We start from the raw sequence: 26,262 nt of genomic DNA, 5'->3' as shown, positions 1-26,262 counted from the left end.
CATGGGGAGGTCCTAGAGGGACAGGGTAAGTGGGAAGATGCAATGCAGGTCAGCCCTGTTTCTGAACCTTCCCTAACGGTGGGCCTGAGCCAGCGCAGGCCCCTCAGACATCACCTACCATGACCCTGCCAGACCCTCACCCAGAGCCCCCAGCACACACCCGACCACAGCCCCTAACCCCTACCCGATGAGACCCTGGGCCCCTAGTTTCCTCCAAACAATCCACACTCCCTGTGCATCAAATAGAACCAACCCCAGCTGTGGAGCAGGGGGACCCCCAGCAGGAATGGCTCTATTTCTCCCCATCTCAGGATCAAGGCTGAGGGCCCTCCATTGCCTCCATCTCCTTTTCCATGGACTACATTAAAAGGGGTAGGTCTGGCACACCTTCAGACCAGCCAAAGGGGGTGATGCTCTGAGTATGTGTTTTCTCAAGAAAACAGCACTTTCCACGCCCATGCCATATATTTGGCTGGTGGGCAGCAAAGAGGAGCAGGTTCCCTCTGAAACTACAAAGCCAGCCTAGACTCCTGCCCAGGGAAATCAAGACAGAAACTCAGCTGCTGAGGAAAGTGGGGCTTGGGTCTCAAAGCCCAGGAGAAGCCTCCCTTATTCTGTCCCCACCTCTGGTTGCCTACTCAGGTCCCAACCCAGCTCAACTCAGGCCCAGCCCCCCACCAGTGGAGCACAGAGCTCAGTGCCCCTGGGTGACCCCGTGCTTGTTCTTGCCTTCCCCAGGGCTGAAGACCATCGTGGGGGCCCTGATTCAATCTGTGAAGAAGCTGGCTGATGTGATGGTCCTCACGGTCTTCTGCCTCAGTGTCTTTGCCCTCATCGGCCTGCAGCTCTTCATGGGCAACCTAAGGCACAAGTGCGTGCGTAACTTCACGGCGCTCAACGGCACCAACGGCTCCGTGGAGGCCGATGGCTTGGTGTGGGAATCCCTGGACCTTTACCTCAGTGATCCAGGTGCGAACTCTCTCTGCAGCTGGGGAAGGCTTTGCGAGACCAGCAGGGCGGGGTCACCTCCCACACATGCGTCACCAGCGGGCAGGCCTCCAGGGTTGTTCAAGCCCTGTCTGATCCCCCAGAGACCCAGACAGAGGACAGATGGGGAGCAGACTTAGGGCCTGCCTTGTGACTTCCCAGGCTAGATGGGGAGGTGATGCTTGAGGAGTGGGAAGTATGGAGTTAGATGGAGGGCCAGTTGGGGGAAGAGCAGCTGCAGCATTTGGAGATGGGACTGACCCTAGAGTGTTGCAATGGCAAGGTGACCAGCCTGCCCACAGACTGTCAGCTTAGGAAAGGGCCGGACACGGAGCCTGAGTAGTTGATGAGGCTTCAGAGTGAAGCCCCACCTAGCTGGCATGGAGATTTCCCGGTTGACATCGGTGTTCCTTGCCAGGATGCTAATTCCATGTACGTGTACCCCAGACCCCTGCAAGGGAGTTGGAACAAGCCCAGTGATTGTGCCAAGTTGTGTGAGCCCCTCTGTTGTTTCACTGCCCTATGGCTCACACTTCCACTCTCCAGGCTGATGGCCAGCACCACTCTTGACTAGAGCCATTGGTCTGTTTCAGAGGTACATGCTGCTGCAAGGCCAGATTCCAGGCCACAGGACCCTGGGCCAGAATGACTCTGAGGGCCATTCTGAGGTTAGGGCCTCTTACGTACACCAGCAGTCCACTTTGGAAAACGAAACATAGACACTTAATGAGTAGTTCAGCAGTGGCCTCATAACAGTGGTTCTAAAACTTCCATGTGCACCCAAGTCACCTAGAAGGCTCTGGAAAACAGATTTCTGGGCCCCACCACCCCTAGAATTTCTGAGTCAGTAGGTCTGGGTGGCAGTCGGGAAGTTGCATTTCTGAGCAGTTTCCAGTTGACACTGATGATGATGGTTCGAGGACCATGCTTTGACAACTGTCGCCTAAGACAAAGCCAGGTAATGGTGAGTGTTGGGGACTGATGACTGCCACAGAGAGGAGAGGACAAGACGGGCAGTCCTGTCTGGTGCAGCTCCATCCGGACAGACCACAGCATTAGCATGGTGACTATGGCAGGCATCACTTCTACCATTTTATGTGATGGAAGTGAGTACAGAATTGGGCAGTAGCCGGCCAAGGCCTCACAGTGACTCGGCAGCCAAGCTGGAACTCTGCCCAGACCCTTGCCTCCTGACCTTGGTGGGCCCCCTGAGTGGTTTCGGGTGGGGTGCAGAAGCTTCCTGTGGGAACAGCTGAGGCCCTGCCTAGGGCTTCCCGTGTCTTCTGAGAGCATGGGGACACTGGCAGCAGGATGTCTGCAGAGGAGCAGGAGGAAGGCCAGAGGCACAGCCAGAGTTGCCTGAAGCTTGGCCAGGCAGAGGGTAGGGGCAGGGAAGGAGCAGAGAAGAATGAAGACCACTAGTGAGGTCTCCACCTCTCCAAAACCCTGGATGCAAGGCAGAAACTTTTGGGCCAGAGTGCCCCTCACCAGCATGATGTTTCTTTTACAGAAAATTACCTGCTCAAGAACGGCACCTCTGATGTGTTACTGTGTGGGAACAGCTCTGACGCTGGGTATGTGGCACCCACCACCCCGGGTCTCCTTGTCCTGCCAGGGGAGTCTCCTGGTGTTTTCTCAACTGATTCTATTTTCTATTTATGCCCTGACCCCAGGGACAGTGAGGCCTTCTTTCGTCTCCCTTCCCTGCCAGGACCCTTCCCCAGCTTCCCACCTTGTCCCCAGCACAGAGGAGACAGCTGCTGGAGAAAGGTCAGGGACAGAGCTGCAGAGAGAGCTAACGGAGCCCTGAAGGGGGGCTGGGACTGAGGGATAGCTCGGGATGCCTTCTACAGCCCCCCAACCAGCCCACCCCCAACTCCATTCCCTTCCAGAAGCTCCCCAGAACTGCTCCGTCCAGCTCCAGTCTTCCCTCCCTCACGCTGAGCTGTCCCTTGGAGTGAATGTGGTTTCCCCAGCAGCCTGGACTTTCCTTGGGATGCCCCAGTAGCCACGTGCAGCTTCCAGGGCCCTGTGCACACCAGGGTCTGGATCAGTGTGACAGTGCCATGGAGTGTTGGAGAAGTGGGTCACAGAGGGTCACCTCAAAGGAGAAGTACCAAGTTTGTTGCCTCCTTCCTGTCACCAAAGAGATTGTCTGGAGGGTCTTGGGACATTAACAAGACACAGAGGTCCCTTGGATGCATCCATCCACTTGCTAAGTCCGTGTGTGTGTGTATCACACACACATACATGCACACATTACTCCAGACCAGCATTTCCTCTTTGGGAGAGAGGCTATCACCTCCAGCTCTGTGAACTGTGGATCTGCCTCACTGAACCAGTGACTGTGTGCACAGTTGTGCAAATGGGCTCCTGACATGGCCAAGCCCCAACCCATCCCCTCCAGAATCATTTCTCAACCCCATGGCCCTGCCTTTGCCCTGGGCTCATCCTGTTCAGCTCAGCTGAGGCTCACTGCTCTCCCCAACCCTGCTCTACCCCATGCCCGTGCTGTACTCAACTCCTCATGGGGTAGATGGGCAGAGGAAGAGACATGAGCCAGGCTTGTGTGCTTCCTCTCTGTGAGGAGAGGTAACTTAATAGTAGCTGGTGATGGTGTGTCATATGGGCAGAAGGGAGCTTGATTTAGGCCTAGCAGAGTACAGATAGGTAGAGTAAAGAGGAAGATAGTGTCCCAGTGGGAGGCACGCACGAACAAAGTCACGGAGGCAGGATCCAGCCGCGTGGCACTAGGTTTGTGAAGCTCAGCTTCACAGAGCAGTGGGGCATACACTGGGTTGCCCAGGGCGACAAGTCCAGCCCAGCAAGGGTGTCAAGGTCAGCAGACCCCTGACAGCATGGAACAAAGTCTCTGTGTGTGGCTGCAGGACATGTCCCGAGGGCTACCGGTGCCTAAAGGCGGGCGAGAACCCTGACCACGGCTACACCAGCTTCGATTCCTTTGCCTGGGCCTTTCTTGCACTCTTCCGCCTGATGACGCAGGACTGCTGGGAGCGCCTCTATCAGCAGGTGTGTGTGCCCACAGAGGGACAGCAACTGTGGGCTCAGGGTCCAGGCTACACAAGTGATTAGCCAGAAGCGGCCCCAGCAGCCTCCCCACTGGTGAGAGCTTTGGAGGGGATGGGGACAAGGACCTTTGCTTCTGAGGGAGAAGGGACCCGCAAGCAAAGAAACTTTCTTTTTGCTGGTGATGAAGCACCAGTCCCTTCATATAGGATGCTGTCTGCTCTGTGAGGGGGACACTCCTTCTCCCTGTAGGACGGAATATTCTCCCTCTGTGGGCACAGCATGCCCTGAGTTGGGAGAGACATTCTGACATTCTGCCTCGCTCCTTGGGTGGGACACAGCCCCACTGTGTGCAGGTCATTCTCTGCAGGTCAGTACATGTCCCTCTCTATAGGTGGGACATCTCTACCCTCCTCCCTAGGCTATGGCTATTTGAACCCCTGGTACAACTAGACCAGGTGACTTGGAAATGCCATAACCCAGTAGGGGCCCCAGTGAGGGTGACCTCTGCCCCCCTTGCTCCCCCAGACCCTCAGGTCTGCAGGGAAGATCTACATGATCTTCTTCATGCTTGTCATCTTCCTGGGGTCCTTCTACCTGGTGAACCTGATCCTGGCCGTGGTCGCCATGGCCTATGAGGAGCAAAACCAAGCCACCATCGCTGAGACCGAGGAGAAGGAAAAGCGCTTTCAGGAGGCCATGGAAATGCTCAAGAAAGAACACGAGGTGGGTGAGCAGTGCCACCAAGAAGCCTCTAAGCCCTCACCTGACTGTGGGTGCTTATAGGTGGGGTATATGCTGGGTAAAGCTGGTGCCTGCAGGCATGGTACATGCTGGGTAAAGCTGGTTCCTGTGGGTATGGTGCAGTCCCTGCTGGGTAAAGGTATTTTCTGTGAATGTGGTATCTGCTGAGTAAAAATTTGGAACCTGCTGGGTTAAGACGTGCCTGTTAGTGAGGAGCCTACTAGGTAAAAGTGACATCTGGGCCGGGCGCAGTGGCTCAAGCCTGTAATCCCAGCACTTTGGGAGGCTGAGACGAGCGGATCACAAGGTCAGGAGATCGAGACCATCCTGGCTAACCCAGTGAAACCCCGTCTCTACTAAAAAATACAAAAAACTAGCCGGGTGAGGTGGCGGGCTCCTGTAGTCCCAGCTACTCGGGAGGCTGAGGCAGGAGAATGGCGTGAACTGGAAAGGCGGAGCTTGCAGTGAGCTGAGATCCGGCCACTGCACTCCAGTTTGGGCGACAGAGCGAGACTCCGTCTCAAAAAAAAAAAAAAAGTGACATCTGCTGGGTAAGGTGGGTCCTATGTGTGTGGCTTGTGCTGAGTAAACTTGTTCCTATGGTCATCCTGTCTTCCAGATGAAAGTGGTGCCAGCTGGGTAAAAATGGTGCCTGCTAGGTGGTAGCTCCTGGGTGAAGATGGTCTCCGTGAGCACAGTGCATGCTGGATAAGAGATCCGTGTGTCCATGCACATAGTTTATTCTGGTCAAGGGATGCCTTCTGGTGGGGTAGTGAAGAAAGTCCAATGTCAGAGAACAGAGCTGTCTCAGAAAATAAGCACTGACAATGCTGCCCTAGCCATCACCAGTCCCCCACATGGTGGAGCCTGGAGGCTGGCTATAGAGTGAGCTATTAGAAGCCAGGCTGTGGGCACCCACTTGTTCTTCTCACTGCCCCATGCCACATCTTCCAGTACACTTTTGGCCAGCTAAACCTTCTAGGAGAGCCTCTGCCCTCTGGTTCTGCCACTTCTCTGCTCATCCACACCCACCTCCCACCTGTTCCACACACTCCCCTCTTCCAAGACTGCCCACTTTAGCCACTCCTATTTTCCTTCCTGGATCTTGATCTTTCCCAAAATATTCTGGGTCTGTCTGAGTTTATCTCCATGATGTCCTCATTTTGGAGTAGGTGTGCAAGTCCACTTACTGATAGAGAAATCCCAGTCACTGAGAGTTCCCTGGCCTGCCTGAGCCTGAGGCTGCACAAAGTCTCAATGATGGAAACATCCCTTCCTTCACTCTTTTCCAGGCCCTCACCATCAGGGGTGTGGATACCGTGTCCCGTAGCTCCTTGGAGATGTCCCCTTTGGCCCCAGTAAACAGCCATGAGAGAAGAAGCAAGAGGAGAAAACGGATGTCTTCAGGAACTGAGGAGTGTGGGGAGGACAGGCTCCCCAAGTCTGACTCAGAAGATGGTCCCAGAGCAATGGTAATCCCAGCTGTGGTTCTAGCTTTTCCAGGGTGGGTCTGGCATGAAAAGTCCATCATGCTAGGCCCCTGTACAGTCACAGCCCCCATGGTTGCTCCTCTCTGCCCTTCCTGTTTCCCATGGCCTTCCTTATAGTAGGGGAGCTCTGGGCAGAGGGACAGGGTAGTTTTGGGTGTTGTGATACCCCCAACCTGAGGCCAGTATCCCAGCACTGGAGCTGGGGCCGGGGGACGAGGCCCCATGGTATGGGTTGGTAGGAGTTCAAGGACATGCCCATAAGAGTGAGGGGCCATTCCGAGTGCCCCAGGTCCTGCTCAGACCGGGCCTGTCTGCAACACCAGGAGCCTTCCTGCCTCCTTCTCCCTTACCCATCCTGAGCTCGAACTCCAAGCCCAGTTAAGTTTCAGGCTCCCAGCTCCAGAGACATAGATTTGAGGGGAGTAGAGATCCCAGAAGATACAGGATTATCTCTAACCCCACATCCCCTCTTCCAAGTACCCCTGACCCAACCCACCCAGTTCCTGTGTGGCAAAAAAAGCCCTCAATGCTCCGAGAAGTTTGGCTGAGGCCAATGGCACAAAAGACAGGCTGGGAGCACATGAAGAACACATGTCATGGTTGTGTCCCCTCTCCTCATGCCCTTAGAATCATCTCAGTCTCACCCACGGCCTCAGCAGGACTTCTGTGAAGCCACGTTCCAGCCGCGGGAGCATTTTCACCTTTCGCCGGCGAGACCTGGGTTCCGAAACAGATTTTGCAGATGATGAAAACAGCACAGCGGGGGAGAGCGAGAGCCACCACACATCACTGCTGGTGCCCTGGCCCCTGCGCCGGACCAGTGCCCAGGGACAGCCCAGTCCTGGAACCTCAACTCCTGGCCACGCCCTCAATGGCAAAAAGAACAGCACTGTGGACTGCAATGGAGTGGTCTCCTTACTGGGGGCAGGTGACCCAGAGGCCACATCCCCAGGAAGCCACCTCCTCCGCCCTGTGATGCTAGAGCACCCACCAGACACGGTGAGCCAGCCCCGAGATGCAGGCACCAGGGCAGTTCTGGTCTCTCAAACCGATCACCAGTGCCAAGTCCAAAAATACTCACCAAATATTTGTTGAGCACCTATTATGTGCTGGGCTCTAGGTGCATAAACTTACAAAAAAAAATCTCTGCCCTCATAGAGCATCCATGCTAATGGGGACAGACAGACAAAAATCAAAGGAAAGCCGGGTGCGATGGGGCACGCCTGTAATCCCAGCACTTTGGGGGGCCGAGGTGGGGCGATCACGTGAGGTCGGGAGTTCAAGACCAGCCTGGGCAACATGGTAAAACCCCATCTCTACAAAAAATACAAAAATTAGCTGGGCGTGGAGGTGCATGCCTGTAATCCCAGCTACTTGGGAGGCTGAGACAGGAGAATCACTTGAACTCAGGAGGCGGAGGTTGCAGTGAGCTGAGATCACGCCATTGCACTTCAGCCTGGGCAACAAAGTGAGACTCCATCTCAAAAAAAAAAAAAATCAAAAAAGAAAAAATGTCTATATTGTGTGTGATGGTGATAAAGAAGGATAATAGTTAAATATGTCACAGCTAGTAACGCTGCCATGACCATCATCTGGGGAAGCCTGTTCCGAGCACAAGGAACAGCAAGCGAGGAGGCCCTGAGGCAGAATCTGCCTGGCCTGTTGGAGGAGATGCCATGAGGTCACTATGGCTGGAACAGAGGGAGCGACAGCGAGAGAAGTTGCAGTGACTGTTCCAAAGGTGATAGGAAGGGACTGGCCAGATTGTGAAAGGCCAATCAGAACTTTGGTCACTTAGTCAATCCTATGACAGACTTATGGCTGCCCAATCAGCCATCAGGTGTCCTTGCGGACCCCGGGCCCCCAACACAGTGACCAGAGCAGCCCACCCAGGAAAAAGCTGAACATCTGGCTCAGCCCCCAAGGCCTGCAGGGCGCACTTGGAGAGGAAGGTAGAACGGATGGAAGGCTTGACCAGGAAGGTGGAAGGTGGCCTGAAGATGTAGGGCTCCCAGCCGCATGGCTTATTTCATGTCACTCAGACTCTTGCTCCATCTGTGGAACATGGTACAGGTTAATTAATCTCTTTGTGCCTCAATTTCCTCATCTGTAAAGTGAAAATTATACGCCAGCAAGTTGTGGTGAGGACTGAAAGAGTGCAACCAGGTCCAGTGTTGAGACCCGGACTTGCCTGGTGTTGGAGTCATCAGTATTATCTGTTATCGGTATTAGTGAGCAGGAAGGAGTGAGGTTCCTGGGGCACACTGCAGAATGCCCAGGGTCCCACACTCCTCTGGAGCACAGTGTGAAGGGAGGAAGCTGGGCACCCCTGGGGACAGACCACAGCTTTAGGTAAAGCTGGGGAGGCCGTGGCCCATCTGCAGGGTGGGGTGTCTAGCTTCCAGGAACACTAAACCAGGCAGGTGCAGCCCTGGAGCTTCAGCCTCATGGAATTGGGTCAGCAGCTGGGAGCGCTAATAGAGTTTCCTAATCTCGTTAAGGAGAAAATCATCTCATTGTACTGCACATGTTGGGAGGAATCCAAGTTCAAGCACTTCATTACCAGGAATTCTGACTTCACCCATTCTCACTTCTGTGGGACCCATTTGTAACCTTAAAGGGATTAGCAGGCCAAGACAGGGTCATTTGCAAAGTTAAAGGAATTAGCGAACCAAGATAGAGACATTTGAAGAGTCAAAGAGATTAGCAGGCTGCAGGCCCTGGGAATGCCTTCTGTGCTTCCACTGGGTCCCCAGTGACACATTTCTGCCCAGTTCTAGTCTGAAAACAGAGCACAGTGTTGGACACACTGTGGATGCCTAATCAACAAGGATGGGGAGGAAGGGCCAGCCCAGCAGACAGCTCACGTTCAGTTTATCCAGATTGGGAGGTAGGGACTGAAGACTTACTTTGCCCTCTGCTTGTATGAGACAAGGAACCAGTATGAGACTGCCTGGTTCCAAAAGTCTAGATGTAGGTGGGAGAAGCACACTGAATATCCATTCCTTTTCTCCCCCTGCATGTTAAATCTTCATCCTCATTTCCTGTGGCCACCTAGCAAGTTAGAAACAGAGCTGGAACTCTAACCCAAGCCTTCTGATTGATTGCCAAGAATTTATCCATCCATCTAATATTTATCTAGTGCCAGCCTGCCATGTGGAGTGCCAGGCAGTGTTGAGACTCCAGGGTTATATCAGCAAACAAAGAAGGCAAGATCACTGTCCTCTTGGAGTTTATACCATAGTTACGAAGACAGTAAACTAATCAATATTTTCAGGTAGCAGTAAGTCATGTGATAGCAAGTTGCTAAGGGGAGGGATGAGGATGAGGGCTATTAGAATACTTGGGAAAGGCCTTCCCAAGGAGGTAACATTAAAACTGACAGGCAAATGATTTTAGGGAGCCAGCCCTAAAGATGCAGAGGAATAGCATTCAGGTAGAGGGAATAGCAAGTGCAAAGCCCCTGAGGAGGACACATCCAAGGGATGAGAGTGACTAACAGGGCCAGGTGTGGTGAAACATTAAAATGATTTTCATGAGTTAGGATTTGGACTGTGCAGGACCTTCTAGACCATAGAAAAGTTTGGATATACTGTGTGAGTAAGATGGGGAGGAGTAGGATGGGAGGAGTTGTTGAACAGAGGAGTGACATTATCTGATTCACTTTTTAAAGGAATCCCTTTCTACTATGCAGAGAATAGAGGGACGAGAAGAAGAAAAGAAGCCAGTTAGGAGGCTGTTGTAGTGGTTTTGGGAAAGGGATGATGACCACCTGGACTAGGATGGTGTATTAGTCAGCTACTGTCATAATAATGCCGTGTAGCAAACTACCCCAGAAGTCAATATCTAGCAACAAGCCTTTATCTCATGCTCACTTATCTGCAGGTTGACTACAACGTGGCCCATGTAGGTTAGGCTTAGCTGGGAAGCCCTACTCCAGACTGCACGCTGGCTGGGCTGGGCTTCATGCTGTGGGTTAGGCTCAGGGCTGCTCCACGTCTTTGTTCTGAGGCCCAGGCTGAAAGGGTGACAGTTACCTGGGGAAGCTCTCTTCATGGAGAATTCCTGGAGCACAAGAGCAAGATAAACAGCACTAGCCCAGTTGAGGTTTCTCTTCACAGCGTGTCCACTAACATTCTGTTGTCCAAAGAAAGCCATTCATGCCCAGGGCAGGGAAGTTTAATTCACCCTCGGTGGGAGGGGAAAGAGAGTGCATATGTAACAAGTGATAACCAAACTATGATAGATGGCAAAGAAGGAGGGGAGAAGTTGGGAAAATTTAAAACTTGCTTGTGAGTTAAGCTGGCCAAATTCATGGTTGCGTTGGACCTAGGGTAGTACTGTTGCACCAGCCACCTCAGCCCTCTCAGGTGCCTCCACTTGAATACTTGACTGGGAGTTCACTACCTCCCTAGGCAACATTTCAGAGCAGTCCTACCAATGGCCGGGATGTCCTTAACTTGAGCCCAGATCTATTTGGTACCCACCCTATGCCCTGCTTCTTCTACCCTGGGTAGTCTAGGCCCATTAGATTACAGAGTTTTGCTATTGCATGCTGAACAGCTCAGCGCCTGGGCTGAAGTGAAGGCTTTATTGGCCCTCCTTGGTTCTGTGAGAGGCTCCAGGTAAGCCTAGAGAATGCCTGCCTGCCACCTCCCTTCACCAGGGCTGTTTCCAGGCCTGGGTTTTATACTGATAAAAATGGTGCATGCGTGGTGAAAACAAACCCCACAGTGCAGAAGTACACAGTGCAGAAGTGAAAAGGGAACTTCTCCCTCTCTTTCCCCTCCCCCACAGTCCCATTCCCCAGATATGTCCACTTTAATCATTTGGTATGCATTTTCCAGATCTTTTTCTTGTTTTTTCATCAAACTGTTTGCCTTGGAGATGCCCCCATGGGAGCATACAAAGAACTGCCTCATTCTCTTTGTTGTCTATCAGAGCCCAGAGTTGGATTGTGTCTATAATTGATTCGAATATGGTTGCTATTGATTGGTTGTTTTGTTCTTATGGTATTAGGAACAATGCTGCAATGAACATCATTTATGTGTATTTTTGATGCACATATGTAATTATTTATGAAGTTAGATTACCAGATGAGGACTTGGAGGGCCAATTTAAAATTTTCTTGGTAAATCCAGCCTAACTGCCCCCACAAAAGACACAGCCTCCCACCAGCCATGTATAAGCATTGTACTTTATCCTTCTATTAGCATTATCTTAGAGCATGTTAGATTTTTTTTTTCAGCTTCTTTATGCTCTTGACGCTAGGAAGCTTGTGGTCAATTAAGACTCCCAGATCATTTTTGCATGTACTAATGTGTATGACAGCATCAGGCTCAGGGAGGACCTGTGATATGTGTAACTTCCTGACCACACTCAGGAATCACTGCTGATGAGAGGCAGTGAAGAAGAAACGAGAATGAAGGAGACAGTGATTGGCAGGAGGGGTGGAGGGAGTTCTTAACTGGGAGGGAGTTGGGAACAGAGAAGCCTAGCATCCAGTGTCCCATCAAGACCTTCATCTTGATGGCATCCCCAGCCTGAGTCTGGAATGGCCACCCCAGCAGGACTAGAGCTAGGGGCAGGACCCCTTTCCCCAGGCTGACACCAATCTCCTGATTGCACTCAGACCACACCATCGGAGGAGCCAGGCGGGCCCCAGATGCTGACCCCCCAGGTTCCGTGTATAGACGGCTTCGAGGAGCCAGGAGCACGGCAGCGGGCTCTCAGCGCAGTCAGTGTCCTCACCAGCGCACTGGAAGGTCAGCACCCCCAGGTCATTTAAATACTCCCCACCTCTGCTGCAGGCACCCTTACCTTCATCCCAGCCTGATCCAGGCATCCCCCATTTGTCTTGGCTTGCTTTGGACATCCCCACACTGTCCCAGCCTTCCCTGTTCTGTGGAGCCTTGCCTGTCCTTCCGTCTCTTCTCATCTGTTTCAGCTTGTTCTCTCCTGGGCATCACCATGTCTGTGTTTCTCCCAAACACTCCCACATCTTGCTTGTCCCTGATGCTTATCAGTCTCATTCCATCGTCTCCCAACCATAACCATGTTTGTCTAGGACCATCCTGTCCTGAGCACACCCATGTCTGTTCTAGCTATTCCCATATCTACTTCAGGCTATTCCAGGCATCCCACATCTTTCCCAGCCATTCCTGCCCTAGGCAACTCCACATCCCTTCCAGTCTGAATTTGGCACCCCCCATCCTGATCTTGTTCCCTCCTATCTCAGATGTATTCTCATCTTTTCCAGCCTGTCCTCGGCATCTCCTCTCCCATTTGTCCTGACACATCCTAGATGTCCACATCTGTCCCTACCCATTCTGTCCCAGGTGTCCTTGTGTCCGAACTTGCCTGTCCCCATTACTGTTTCATCATTTTCAGCCTGTCCTCCCCGAGTGTCCCCAGGTCTATGTGGGACTGTTGTCTTAAGCAGTGTACGTTTGTCCTAATAATCTCTCCTGTCCCCATTTTCCCCGCCTCCATCTCTGTTTCCTGTCCCTATGGCCCTCTTCTCTCATATTTCCAGACTAAGGAGCCAAGACACAAGCCACCATTCCCTTGGCCTTCCCTGCTCCCACCGTCCCACTGTCATGTAGCAGCCCTGTCATCTCCCAAAGCAAGTCATAAATCTTTTCTGGAAGGTATTCCAGATACATATGGCTCAGTCAACAGAATCAAACTAACTCACTGGCTGTCCCCTCAGAGTTAGAGGAGTCTCGCCGCAAGTGTCCACCATGCTGGAACCGCCTCGCCCAGCGCTACCTGATCTGGGAGTGCTGCCCACTGTGGATGTCCATCAAGCAGGGAGTGAAGTTGGTGGTCATGGACCCGTTTACTGACCTCACCATCACTATGTGCATCGTGCTCAACACACTCTTCATGGCGCTGGAGCACTACAACATGACAAGTGAATTCGAGGAGATGCTGCAGGTCGGAAACCTGGTAAGAGCCACCTGCAGCTGGCTATCAAATGGGCATCCTGGCAGGAGGGAACCTCGGGCAGCTGGCACAGCCTTCATGGGTAAGGGAGAAGGGATCCTGCACACAGAAGGATCTTTTGAGGGTGGGAATCATCACAGAAGACATCTTGGAGGAGGGAGGGAATCTCAAGGTCAGCTTCTATGGAGCTGAGAAATGTAGATTTGGAGTGGGAGGGTGAAGTGAAAAGTTTATGCAGATGTTCACAGTCTAGAAAACAAAAGTGAGCTGGGGGTAAACCTGAAATGTGTGGAGACTTGAGATTTTGTAATTTGTAGATGGAGGAGAGTGTGTGCAGAAGGAGGTAGTTCTCTTATGGACCGAGCTTGCATCAGTGTTGTTGATGGGGGAAATTGTGGATGAATGGTTGGATAGAAGGAGGGAAAGATGGAGGGATGGGTAGATGGGTGGATGGATGGATGGATGGATGGATAGCTGGGTGTAGTAAGTAAATCAGGCAGAGCCAGATTTGAATTCTGACTCAGCTCTTACTAACTAGCTGATCTCAAGCAATTTACTCAGTAATTGGCCCAATAAATATTTGTTGAATTCAATAAATGGGAAATTAGTATGACAATATCAACCTCATAGGAAGGTAATGAGGATTGAATAAGATAATATCTATAATCTGCTTGGCTCATAGATTGATAAGCAGTAAGCACTCAAAACAAATGATAGCTGTGCTATTGTCGTTGTTGTTAGATTGCTCCTGGAAGTCAGAATGTCTGGGTTCTAATTCCGATTTTTTTTTTCTTGATACCAAATCAAGTCCTGCCTCTTTATTATACAGATAGGGAAACCGAGGCCCAGAGACCGGAGGGATGACATAGCAGGGGCAGAGTTGGGCATCTCTCAACTCCCAGGACAGGTCCATATTGGATCAGTCCAGGTAAACAGAGTCAGCTCGTCTTTAGAGGATCCCAGGGCAGAGTTGCCATGAGCCCACTGGCCTCAAAAAGGAGCTTCTGAGATCACCATTGAGGTTGGTGTGAGGATGGTAGGGGGACTTCTGGCCCCATTTGATCTAAGCTTGCTCTTACTGCAGAGCCAGCCTGTCTCAGGCCCAGCTGTTCAAGTGACCCCCATAGGCAGGTAGGTCTCTCACACTGTGGGGTATGAGGATTTTCTTTTCTTCTTACTTTCCAAATCCAGGACTCTAGATAGTTCTCTGCAGGGCCTATTGAGATTTTTTTTTACCAATTTGAGTCCACTTGCTGCAATTTTACTTTTCTTTCCTTCTATGTGCAAACAGAAGGGAAAGCTACATCTCAGTGGGTAGCGGTCTCATGGCACTGTTGGGAATGTTGGGTGGTCTTCAGATGGTAGTTATGCAGGGTTTCAGTTGAGTGTGGTTTTATCAGGTTGTGACCATTGGGTTGGACTGAGCAGCAAGTTAGGTGTGATGAACAGCACTGGTGGCTTCACTGGGTCAGCAAGTTGTGGCTAAACTGCAGTTGTATTAAACTTGTCGTTAAATTATAGATAACAGGCAGTGTAGTTGGGTTATAGCTATATTTTGTTCTGTTTGAATAGCTTTATTGCTAGTATGTAAGGTTTTGATTTTATTGCATTTAATATATTCTAGGTAGTTTAAATATTAAGTGTTAAGAAACAATACCATAAAAATAAGCATGAGTAAATAACCAGCTTGGGAAAAGCCTTTCTAAGCATGTATCTGAAGACAAATTCCATAAAGGAGAAGACTGATAGATTTAACTAACTTTTTAGCCCATCACACAAATAAAGGTAAAAGGCAAATGAAACTTCTGTTTCCAGCAATATTATGGACAAGAAAATCTGAAAAGTTTCCTATTAATAAATAATTTAATATACAGCAAACATTCTTTGAATTACAGAGCTAAGTGCATGAGAAAGTACAGTAGTTCCTCTTATCCACAATTCTGCTTTCCGTGGTTTCAGTTACCCATGGTCACCCATGATGTGGAAATATTAAATAGAAAATTCCAGAAATAAACAATTCATTAGTTTTAAATGGCACACCCTTGTGAGTATTACGATGAAATCTCACACTGTCTTACTCCATTCTGCTCGGGGACATGAATTGTCTCTTTGTTCAGCGTATCGTGCTCTATATGCAACCTACCCATTAGTCATTTACTAGCGATCTCTGTTATCAAATAGACTGTTGTGGTATCACAGTGTTTGTGTTCAAGTAACCCTTATTGTACTTAATCCTTATTCTCCAAAGCAGAAGAGTAATGATGCTGGCAATACAGATGTGCCAAAGAGAAGCCAAATATATGACAAAGAGAAGTTGTTCATCTCTTATTGTGCCCAATTTATAAATCAAACTTTATCAGAGGTATGTAGATTTAGGAAAAGTCATAGTATATATAGGGTTCAGTAATATCCATGGTTTCAGGCACTCACTAGGAGCCTTGTTGGAATGTATTGCCCATAGATAAGAGGGGGCTACTGTAACGGAAACCCGAAGTGCCAAAAACAAAAAGAAGCTTAAAAACCATAGCAGTAAATTTGTGAAATGGCTCTGTAGCTGCCCTGGGTGGGGTGGGGAGGTGTTGATTTGCATAGTCTGGAGGCTTGGATTTTAATGAGCATGTAGAGACAAGACACTCAACCTTGGGACAGTGTGAGTAGGGGTCGAAACTGAGTAGCCCCATAAGAATATGACCATACATTCAGAAAAATGGTGATCCAGAAAAAACCTACACACAAACCCTGGGAAATGATAGAGAAGCCCTGTCATAGCCAGGGCTGGAAAGGAAAAAAGTAACCCCTGAAAGGCTGTGACTATGGATTTGGCCTCATACAGATTTGGGGTTCATATTTATACCTGAGTAGTCCTGGAACCTACATCTAAAAAATTAACATAGAAAGTGATCCTAGAATAATGTCTTGGGGCCCCTAAAAGGGAACAAAACTTCTCTGGAAGGACACACCTTTGGCCCAGGTCAAGCTGGATTGCCCAAATTATAAAACACAGAAGGAAATATTCCACCATGAGGAAGAGTCAGCAGACACACACACGCACAGACACAATCAGGCTATCCCCTTAAAAATGTCACATAGTAGAATTGCTTGATAGAGATGATAAAAATGTTCATAATTGGCCAGGTGTGGTATTTCACACCTGTAATTCCAGCAGTTTGGGAGGCTGAGGCGGGCAGATTGCTTGAGCTCAGGAATTCGAGACCAGCCTGGACAACATGACAAGACCCTGTCTCTACTACAAATACACAAAAATAGCCAGGTGTGGTGGTGTGCACCTGTGGTCCTAGCTACTTGGGAGGCTGAGGTGGGAGGATCACTTGGATCCCCAGTGGGGCCAAGATTGCAGTGAGCTGAGATCATATCACTGCACTCCAGTCTTGGTGACACGATGAGACTCTGCTCAAAAAAAAAAAAAAAAAAGTTCATAATAACCAGAGACATAAAATAAGAGATTAAAAACATAAGAAAATAATACAGCTTTGAAAAGGAACCAAATAAAATCTCCATAAATGAAAAATATAGCCATTGAGATTAAAATTTCAATGTACACATCAAGTAGCATATTAATACAGTTGGGGAGATAATTAAATGATTGTAAATTTAGATCTAATAAAGTTGCCCAGAATGTAATATAGAGAGATGAAGAGAAGAAATAGAAGAAAGAAGGAAGAAAAACATATCTGACATTATTTTCCAGATTATGTTGTTGTCTATTTAAATCGTTTTAGAAAATCTACAGAGAGGCTGTTAGAACTAATACGAGAGTTCAACAATATTAGTGGGTACAGCTTCAGTATTCCAAATAGTGTTCCTAGTCACCATCAACAATCAATTGGAGAAAATAAATTTTTAAAGTTATCACTTATGATCACAATAAAAACTATGAGAAATTTAGCAATAAATATAACAAAAGGTATGCAAATTTTGTATGAAAAAATATGAAACTGCCAAAAAACATAAAAGAAGACATAAAAGTGGAGAGATGTGCCATTTTCATGAATGAAAGTATGACTATTGTAGAGATACAAATTCTTCCCAAATTAACCTATAAGTTCAATGTAATTCCAGTCAAAATCTCAATACTTTTTTTAATGGAACTTGACAAGATAATCCTAAAACTCATATGGAAAGTAAAGCAGATCAAGATAAATTAAGGACTAAGGTAGGGAATTTACCATAGTATGTTAAGATATCTTAGAAAGCTAAAAATATTAGAGTATTGATGCAGGGATGGAAAAAAAGATTGTGCTACAGAATTGAGAACATAGAAATAGAACAATCCATATTTGGTAACTTGATAAATAACAGAGATGGTACTATAAATCAGTAGGAAAAGGCCGGGTGCAGTGGCTCATGCCTGTAATCTCAGCACTTTGGGAGGCCAGCCGAGGTGAGCAGATCATCTGAGGTCAGGAGTTAGAGACCAGCCTGGCCAACATGGTGAAACCCTGTCTCTACTAAAAATACAAAAATTAGCTGGGTATGGTGGCATGCACCTGTAGTCCCAGCTACTCAGGAGGCCGAAGCAGGAGAATCACTTGAACCTGGGAGGTGGAGGTTGCAGTGAGCTGAGATCGCACCACTACACCCCAGACTGGGTGACAGAGTGAGACCCTTTCTCAAAAAATAAAATAAAATAAAATAAAACAAAATAAATCAGTAGGAAAAGGATGGGACTGTTTAATAAATGATGCTGGGAGAATGGTTATCTGCGTGGAAGAAAATCAATTTAGATCCCTACCTCACATCATATTCATAAATTAGATGTAGGGGAATTGTACTTAACACCTAAATGTGATAAAGCAAAACTTTAAAGTTTTTGGAATAACAACAGGAGAAAAAGCTTTAAGATCTTGGGGTTGGGAAGGCCTTCAATAATCCAAAAAAGCTTACATCATGAAAGAAAAGATTGCTAAATTATAAATTGTTAAAATTTGTAATCTCTGTACAACAAGGAATATTACAAACTAAGTGAAATCACTACCACAAACTGGAAATTGATATTATGATAAGTATTTAACTAGAAATACATGGAATCCAAGCAATATTGAAGATTTACACATCAATAGGAAAAGAGGGATAGTGATAAAATGATAAAAACACAACCACAACAATGGACAAAGGAAATGACAAGCAAATCACAGAAGAGGTAATTCAGATGGTTATAAACAAATGAAGAGAAACAGAGGAATGGAAATTAAAGCAACATTGAAATACTGTTTCTTGCCCTAACAGAATAAAAACTAGGCTTCTGTGTGTTGACAAGGATGTGAAACAGTGGGAATTCACAGCTTGTAAGAGTGTGGATTTGGTACAACCATTTGGGGAGCAATTGAACAATATCTGCTAAATCACAGATACATACTGTATACCCTACAACTCAACAATTCCATATATATATATATTCTTAAGAAAGTCTCACACATCTGTACAAAGAAACATGTATAAGAAAGTTCTTTATAGTATGTTTAGTCATAGGGGAAGTTAGAATCAATATAAATGTCCATTAATTTTATAAAGTGGATAAATAAATTGTGGTGTACTCATACAATGAAATACTGTACACAGGCCAGGCGTGGTGGCTCAAGCCTGTAATCCCAGCACTTTGGGAGGCCGAGATGGGCGGATCACGAGGTCAGGAGATCGAGATCATCCTGGCTAACACGGTGAAACCCCGTCTCTACTAAAAATACAAAAAAAAATTAGCCGGGCACGGTGGCGGGCACCTCTAGTCCCTGCTACTCGGGAGGCTGAGGCAGGAGAATGGTGTGAACCCGGGAGGCGGAGCTTGCAGTGAGCCAAGATCGAGCCACTGCACTCCAGCCTGGGTGACAAAGCGAGACTCCATCTCAAAAAAAAAAAAAGAAATACTGTACACAATTAGAATGGATACATATACATGTGTCAATAAATCTCAAACACAATGTTAAAAATAAAAGGAACTTGAAAGAGAATATATAAAGCATAGCTTATTTACATAAAGTTAAGAGAATACAAAAATACTATGTGTTGTTGTTATATACATTAAAAATGTAAAAATGTGTAGAAATGATAAACATCAAATTTGGGATAGTGATTACCTTGGAATGAATACAGTACTATGGGTGGCTCCTGGTTTATCTGTGATGGCACATGATGGGTAAGAATTCATAGTGGAAGCCATCATTTGAATTACTTGTTTAACTCCTTTGTATCTCAGTTTCCCTATCTGTAAAATAGGGAGAATAAGCATTACATATCTCATAGGGTTACTGTGAGGGTTAAATGATTTAATATATGTAAAACACTAGAACAGTGCCTGGCATACATCAAATGCTATTTAAGTATTTGCTTTTTTTTTTTTTTTTTTTTTTTTTTTTTTTTTTTTTTTTTTTTGGTAAGGAGAAAGAAAACAAGATTTGAAACAAATATGGCAAGATGTTAACATTCATTAGAGTTTGGTGGTAGGTGCACAGGTAATCATCTTATTATCCTATACTTACACTTTAAGTATTTTAAAGTGTAAACAAATACAATAAAGGTAAATGACAAATCAGGAAAATTGTGACAATACAAATAGTACTAATAGACAAAAGGGTAATATATAAAGTATGTTTATAAACCATACAAAAAAGCAAACACCTTAATAGAACAATTAAGAGCAAAGGATATGAACAGAAAATTTCACCAAATAAGAAATATAAAACAAAAAGAAATGTCCAATAAAACAAGAATGTCCTGTTGGATGAGAAAAGGTCATGGGAACGGAGTACCCAGTATTAGCATAGTTAAAGGGAGGCAGTTACTCACATGCAGCTCGTGGAATTGGTTAAAGCCTTTCTCCGAGGATCATTTAGCACTATGTGTCAGAATCTCTGAAAAACATTCATTGACTACACAATTTCATCTCCAGAAATCTTTCCTAAGAAAAGAATTAGACAAGTTGCTTTAAAACAAGCATGTAAAAGGATATTTATTGTGGCAATGTTTTTAATAGGGGAAAAGGAATGACTATCACAGGGAAATGGCTAAATCAGTTATAGCATATCTGTACAGTGGAATGTGCCACAAATGTAAAAAAAAAAAAAAAAAAAAAAAAAAAAAAAAAAAAAAAAAGAAAGAGAGAGAGGGGGGAGGGAGGGAGGGAGACAGGAAAGAAGGAAGGAAGGAAGGAAAGGAAGGAAGGAAGGAAGGAAGGAAAAATGATGCTGTAGATTGTGTTTAATTGGCATGGAAGGATGTTCACAAGGTACTATGTTTTAGATACAGGTTTATAGTGCATGGAATATAGTCCCATTAAAGTCATATGCCAAGGTCAAAGAGAATTTGGGGTTCCCCGTAAGTTCCCCCAATTCCTGGAAAGCGGCCATTTGCACTCATTGCTCAGTGAACCTCCTGCCAGGAGTTAGGGGAAGTGGGTCACCATGCTCAGAGCCTCCATCTGCCAGATCCCAGTGAGCCTATAAAACATGCAGAGTTGTTTATATCTGAAGGCAGCGCCTGCCTGGGTCTGGAGCTCTTGGCCACTCTCAGCAATCACAATAAATGCTGCTAACAGTAACAGTAATCACCCTCTCATGCGGAGTATCCACTTCATAGCCATTAGCTATAACTCCTAGAAACCTCCTATGGAGTTGTTATTATTATCCCCATTTTATATATGAGGACCCTCAAGGCTCAGAGAGCTGAAGAAACTGGCCCAAGATCACACAGAGGCAGCCCCTGCTCTGGAACCCCAGCCTGGCCACCATTCTCTGCATATCTTAAACCATCAAGCTTTGATCACACGGCCTTAGAAAGCCTGGCATGAGCCTGTGGAAGGAGGAGGTCTGTTACCAAAATGTTTGTACTTCTCAAGGTTAGCTACACATTAGAATCACCTGGGACGTTTTTTTCTCTTTTGAATCCCCATACCTGGGTTCCACTCCAGTCCAATGTAACTAGAATCTCTAGGATGCGACCCAGGCATCCATATTTTTAAAGCTCCCTAGGTGATTACAGAGTGCACCAAGTTTGAGAGCTCATGGTCAAAAACAGCACTTGAACTTTAAATCCCAGGAATCTAGTCAAAATGTAGATTCTAATTCAGGGGCCTTGCAAGATTCAGCGTTTCCAAAGAGCTTCCAGGTGATGCTGTAGGTCCCTGAAAAACCTTTTATCGTTTCCCTGAAGGGCACTCCCCAAGAACCTCTCCTGTCTTTTTTTTCCTGAGTCCTAGCTCCACCTGATCACTGCCATCTCGCCACCAAAACAGCTGGGAGCCTGGACAAAGTGAGGTGCAGGGCTTTTCCTGAGCTCCCTTCTCTAGAAATGAGTGTCGGCACTCATGGGTGTCAGACCCACCCTGGTGCACCCCGGCAGTGCTGGGGAAGATCAGAAGTGGAGGTCCAAGGGAGGCGCTACCCGGGCCCCACCTGTAGGGGCTCTCAGGGAAACTGTGCAGGCTGTGCTGCTGAGTGAGGGCTCTAAGCACAGCTGTGTGTGTCTCAGGCTGGGTAGGGAAGGCTCCTGGAAGTAAGCAAAGCAGCACAGGACAGGCAGGACATGGCGCACGGAAGGTCAAAGGCTCAAACATTTGTTCATCTATTCAACAGATACTGGTGGACCACCTATGGGCTGGGCATCGTTCCAGGTACAGTAGGGAAAGGTCCCTGCCATCACACAGCCTATCTTCTAAACAGACGAGGCTCGATAAACAAATAGCTGTTAGATGGTGGTGTGAGGCAGAGGAAAATGAAGCAAGGATGGGGAATAGGGAATTTGGTGGGAGGGAGGCACATTTTAAGTTACCAGGACACCCATGGATCAGGTGGCTCTGAAGGGAGTGAGTTATGCGGCTGGGGAGAGGCATGACCCAGGGAAAGGGAGCAGCAAGTGCAAAGGCCCCGAGGAGGGGACAGCAAGGAACAGGCGTGGCTGGAACAGGAGAGCAACAGGCAATGGGGTGGGGGGTTGGAAAAGGTATGGAAGCAGGTTTGGGTGCTGGGGAGAGAAGCAGGTCTCAAGGCTGTCTCTCTATGTGTGAGGAATGCAAACTGAGGCTGGAGGATTTCAGGGTCCTTCCCTTTCCCAAGACCCGGCTGATGGAGGAGCAGTTCCCTCTGGGCACAAGCACTAAAGGGACCCTTGAAGTCAGGAGGGCTGGGCTGGTGGGTGGTGCCCTGTGTGGCAGTGCTGAGGAGCCCGCCCACCTGCCCTCCTGGTGCCTACCCCTGAGCCAACAGCATCCCGCTGCCCTCCAGCCCACCTCCACAGAGCCTCTTCTGAGCTGATGGGGAGAGGATGGCACTGGGGTGGCCAGCAAATGCCTCTCTTTCTAGCACAGAGCTCCGTCAGGGCAGGTGCCCAGACCAGAGTGACCTCCCCACCTGATTGCCAACCCCGGTGAGGTGCCTCGGCAATGCCCGTCTCTGACCCCCACCTCCTTACAACTGCTGCAGGCCTGACACTGTTCTCAGGGGTACTCTGGCCCTCTGGCTTTAGCCCTCCCCTCCAAAAGACCCTGAGTGCCTCCTCACTGCCCTCAGGACAGCCCCCCAGCTCCTCAGCATGGTCAAGAGGCCTTGCATACAGGACCCCGACTTCCTGCCATCCACACCATCACAGAACATTCTCTCCTCTGGGAACCGGGCTCCCATCAATTGGCACACTGCAGGGCAGCTGGCACGGCTCTCTGGTCCACTGCACCATGGGATCCTTGGCCACAGGGTTCTGCTGGCCAAGGCTGGGCAGCTTGGGACTCGTAAGTCCAGGCAAAGTTCAGCCTCTGTCCACTCAGGAATGTTTCTAGAAGAGAGAGGAGGTTTCCCTAAATTCTGGAGAGCAGCACTGGGTTCCTCTCCTCATTCTCAAACTTAATAGCTACATGACCCTAGACAAGCTACTTAACCTCTCAGTGCCTCAGTTTCCTTACCTATAAACTGCAGGCAATGATACTTCCTAATGGGGTTGCTGGATGAATCAAAAGAAACAACATGTGCAGAGTGTTGTGACCAGCACTTGGCACGTAGCCCTCGGGAGGCAGTGGCTGCTGATTATCACAGTGGGCAGAGTCCAGTAGGTGGATGAGGAGGAAGGGCCTCCTGAGGAGCAGGAACAGCAAGGACAGAGACCCTGGGTCAGGGAGCCATGAGCGTCATGGTGATGCGTGGATTCAGCATGTGTCAGGTGAAAGCCCTTCCTGTGGACACACAGATCAGAAGTCTAGCGCTAGGTCATGTCACTGTCCACCGCAGGGGCCCCCTAGAGCTGTGAGTCTCTGTGGAGCCTGCAAAGGGCCCAGGCCATTCCCGACGGCCAAGCTGTGTGCCTGGTGTGCTTGGTGAGCAGCTGCAAGGGCTGGGGGAGCAGGCTGGAGAAGAGAGCTGTCCCCAAGGGCTGGGCCATGGCCAAGCAAACCCCCACTAGGAGCCTGGGCGCAATCAGAGCTGGCAGCCCTGGAGGGAGCCCCTGTCACAGCAAGAGTCAGGAGGCAGGTGCCCCTGCTGGCCAGGGGGTCTTTCCATCCCGAACAATTCCTGCTCCCTCCTCAGGTCTTCACAGGGATTTTCACAGCAGAGATGACCTTCAAGATCATTGCCCTCGACCCCTACTACTACTTCCAACAGGGCTGGAACATCTTTGACAGCATCATCGTCATCCTTAGCCTCATGGAGCTGGGCCTGTCCCGCATGAGCAACTTGTCGGTGCTGCGCTCCTTCCGCCTGGTACCTGGCTGGACCCACCGCAAGGAGGGGTGGGCAGGGTGGGGGTGGAGGGCTGGGCACAACCCAATCTGAGGTCATCACTTGGTCATCCCTACTTTGATCTGTCATGCCTTCACCCAACAGCCATTTGCTAGGTACCCCTGGATGCCTGGCCCGGTGCTGGTGATGGTGGGGGTACAGAGGCAGGCAAGGCAGGAGACATTCCTCCAGAGGAGCAATTGTGGTGGCCATCCTGATGAATTGCAAAGCCCTTTGTGGTCCAATGTGACCCTTTTAGCCTTCACAGGATCCAGGAGTGGGGGTGGTATTACTACATTTCCATTTCACAGATGAGGAGACTCAGAGAGATGAAACGAATTTCCCAAAGCTACATGGCAGATAACAGAGGGAGCTGGGCTGCTAACTGCTCATCCGAGGTTCTGCCTGCTGGTTTCTGAATCAGCATCTTTAAAATATTAATGCACACACAAATCACCTGGGGATCTTGTTAAAATGCATATGCTGATTCAGTGAGTCTCAGGTGACGTCAAAGCTGCTGGTCTGTGGACCACACTTGGAGCTTGAAATGCTTGAGAGGTCCAGACATGGCGTGGGAGGTGTAGTCAGGGAAGGCTTTCTGGAGGAGGTCCTGAGCACTGTGGGTTGCTGCACATACAGTGGATGGGTGTGGAGCGGCGGGGAGTGTGTAGGAAGGCAGGATGGTGGGGGCAGGAGGGAAAGCCAAGGCTGTGGGTTCTAGTCCTGACTCCACTGCTGTGAACCGAGGGACTTAGACAAGTTACTCCACCTGTGTGGGTTGGCAGCTTCTTCTGTCAAATGAGGTAATACCAATGCCAACCTCATGTGGTTATTGGGAGTTCTGACTGAGTTCATCCATTCTAAGCACAAGGCCTGGCACGCAGACATTCAGTAAGTGTTAAGCACCTTCCCCCCTTTCTCTGTGATGACTGAGAGGCAAAGGTGACTGGACGACTCAGAGATGGTTTGAGCTGCCCCAAAGGATACCTGATGAGGACAGGTATGAAAGAGCAAGGACACTCCCTGTTGAGAGAATGTAGTGGGCAGATCCTGGAAGTGAGGCCAAGGCAGAGAGGAAGCTGGTGTGGGGACGAAGAGAAGGGATGAGTTGGGGAGGTGAGGCTGGAGCTGTTGACCTGACTCCCAGAGCAGTGCCCAGTGAAGCTGCCCTCAGGCTGTGGAGACAAACAGTAGTGGGTGCTCTGGGAAAAATGAGGGGAAAAATAGGTGTCAGTGCCCTCCAAGAACTCCCTGGACTTTCAGGCAGGAGCTAGAGAGAGTGAGGGTGCCCGTGGGCAGCAGGAGCCAGTGACCCTCACAAGGTCCCCTGCTCTTCCTCCTTCCCCAGCTGCGGGTCTTCAAGCTGGCCAAATCGTGGCCCACCCTGAACACACTCATCAAGATCATCGGGAACTCAGTGGGGGCACTGGGGAACCTGACACTGGTGCTAGCCATCATCGTGTTCATCTTTGCTGTGGTGGGCATGCAGCTCTTTGGCAAGAACTACTCAGAGCTGAGGGACAGCGACTCAGGCCTGCTGCCTCGCTGGCACATGATGGACTTCTTCCATGCCTTCCTCATCATCTTCCGCATCCTCTGTGGAGAGTGGATCGAGACCATGTGGGACTGCATGGAGGTGTCTGGGCAGTCATTGTGCCTGCTGGTCTTCTTGCTTGTTATGGTCATTGGCAACCTTGTGGTAAGTTGGCCAAGGGCCTCACACACACACACCATCCACTCATCTACCCAGCTACCCACCCATCCAATTATCCATTTACTTACCCTTCTATCAGTCCATCTACCCATCCATCCATCCGTCTATTCATTTACCCACATTTCCATCTAACTACTCACTCATTTATTTCATCCACCTGACATGCACTCACTTACTCGTCCATCTATATACTTACCAACAAACCATCTATTCAGTGTACCCATTTATTCTTGCACCTATATGCTCATACAGCTGTCTACCTATTGATCATCCACTTATCAATCACCCACCCACCAACAAACCCACCCATCCATCTGTTCACCACTCCAGCAATCAGAAGGATCAGTAGATCCTTCCCTAGTTACCAAGCCACCCATCCATTTATCCACTCATTCACCTTGTCATTCATCCATCAACCCCCTTTTGCTCATTCACTCATCCATTCACTAATCTGCTTATCAGTCACCCATTCATCAACCCCCATTCACACACTTACGCATCCATATGCCCATTCATCTATCCACCCATCCATTCACTTACATAACCATCCATCCCTCCCTTCATCCATCACCCATCTGTCCACTCACCCAACAATTCACTCCTCTACTCATTCATCCACCCCCCATCTATCAACTCA

The 26,262-nt window shown here is 48.7% G+C and overlaps 1 protein-coding gene across 3 annotated transcripts in view; it reads left to right on the top strand.

The window, feature by feature from the left end:
• Positions 1 to 26,262, top strand: part of SCN5A (sodium voltage-gated channel alpha subunit 5) — a 109,510-nt gene that overhangs the window by 38,997 nt on the left and 44,251 nt on the right. For 2 of the 3 annotated variants that reach the window (XM_030934945.1, XM_010371496.2), the window contains exons 7-16: positions 739 to 969; positions 2,498 to 2,561; positions 3,876 to 4,017; positions 4,543 to 4,740; positions 6,051 to 6,230; positions 6,876 to 7,247; positions 11,881 to 12,013; positions 12,961 to 13,199; positions 23,720 to 23,893; positions 25,260 to 25,610. In XM_030934945.1, the coding sequence (XP_030790805.1) occupies positions 739 to 969; positions 2,498 to 2,561; positions 3,876 to 4,017; positions 4,543 to 4,740; positions 6,051 to 6,230; positions 6,876 to 7,247; positions 11,881 to 12,013; positions 12,961 to 13,199; positions 23,720 to 23,893; positions 25,260 to 25,610 (2,084 nt within the window). Of the gene's footprint in view, positions 1 to 313; positions 373 to 738; positions 970 to 2,497; positions 2,562 to 3,875; positions 4,018 to 4,542; positions 4,741 to 6,050; positions 6,231 to 6,875; positions 7,248 to 11,880; positions 12,014 to 12,960; positions 13,200 to 23,719; positions 23,894 to 25,259; positions 25,611 to 26,262 lie in introns of those variants that run through there. The other variant, XM_030934947.1, reaches the window with a different exon arrangement.

Source organism: Rhinopithecus roxellana, chromosome 1 (genome assembly GCF_007565055.1).
Source record: "Rhinopithecus roxellana isolate Shanxi Qingling chromosome 1, ASM756505v1, whole genome shotgun sequence".
NCBI lineage: Eukaryota > Metazoa > Chordata > Mammalia > Primates > Cercopithecidae > Rhinopithecus > Rhinopithecus roxellana.
Note: the sequence above shows the minus strand (reverse complement) of the source record. Positions and strands in the feature narration are given on the sequence as shown.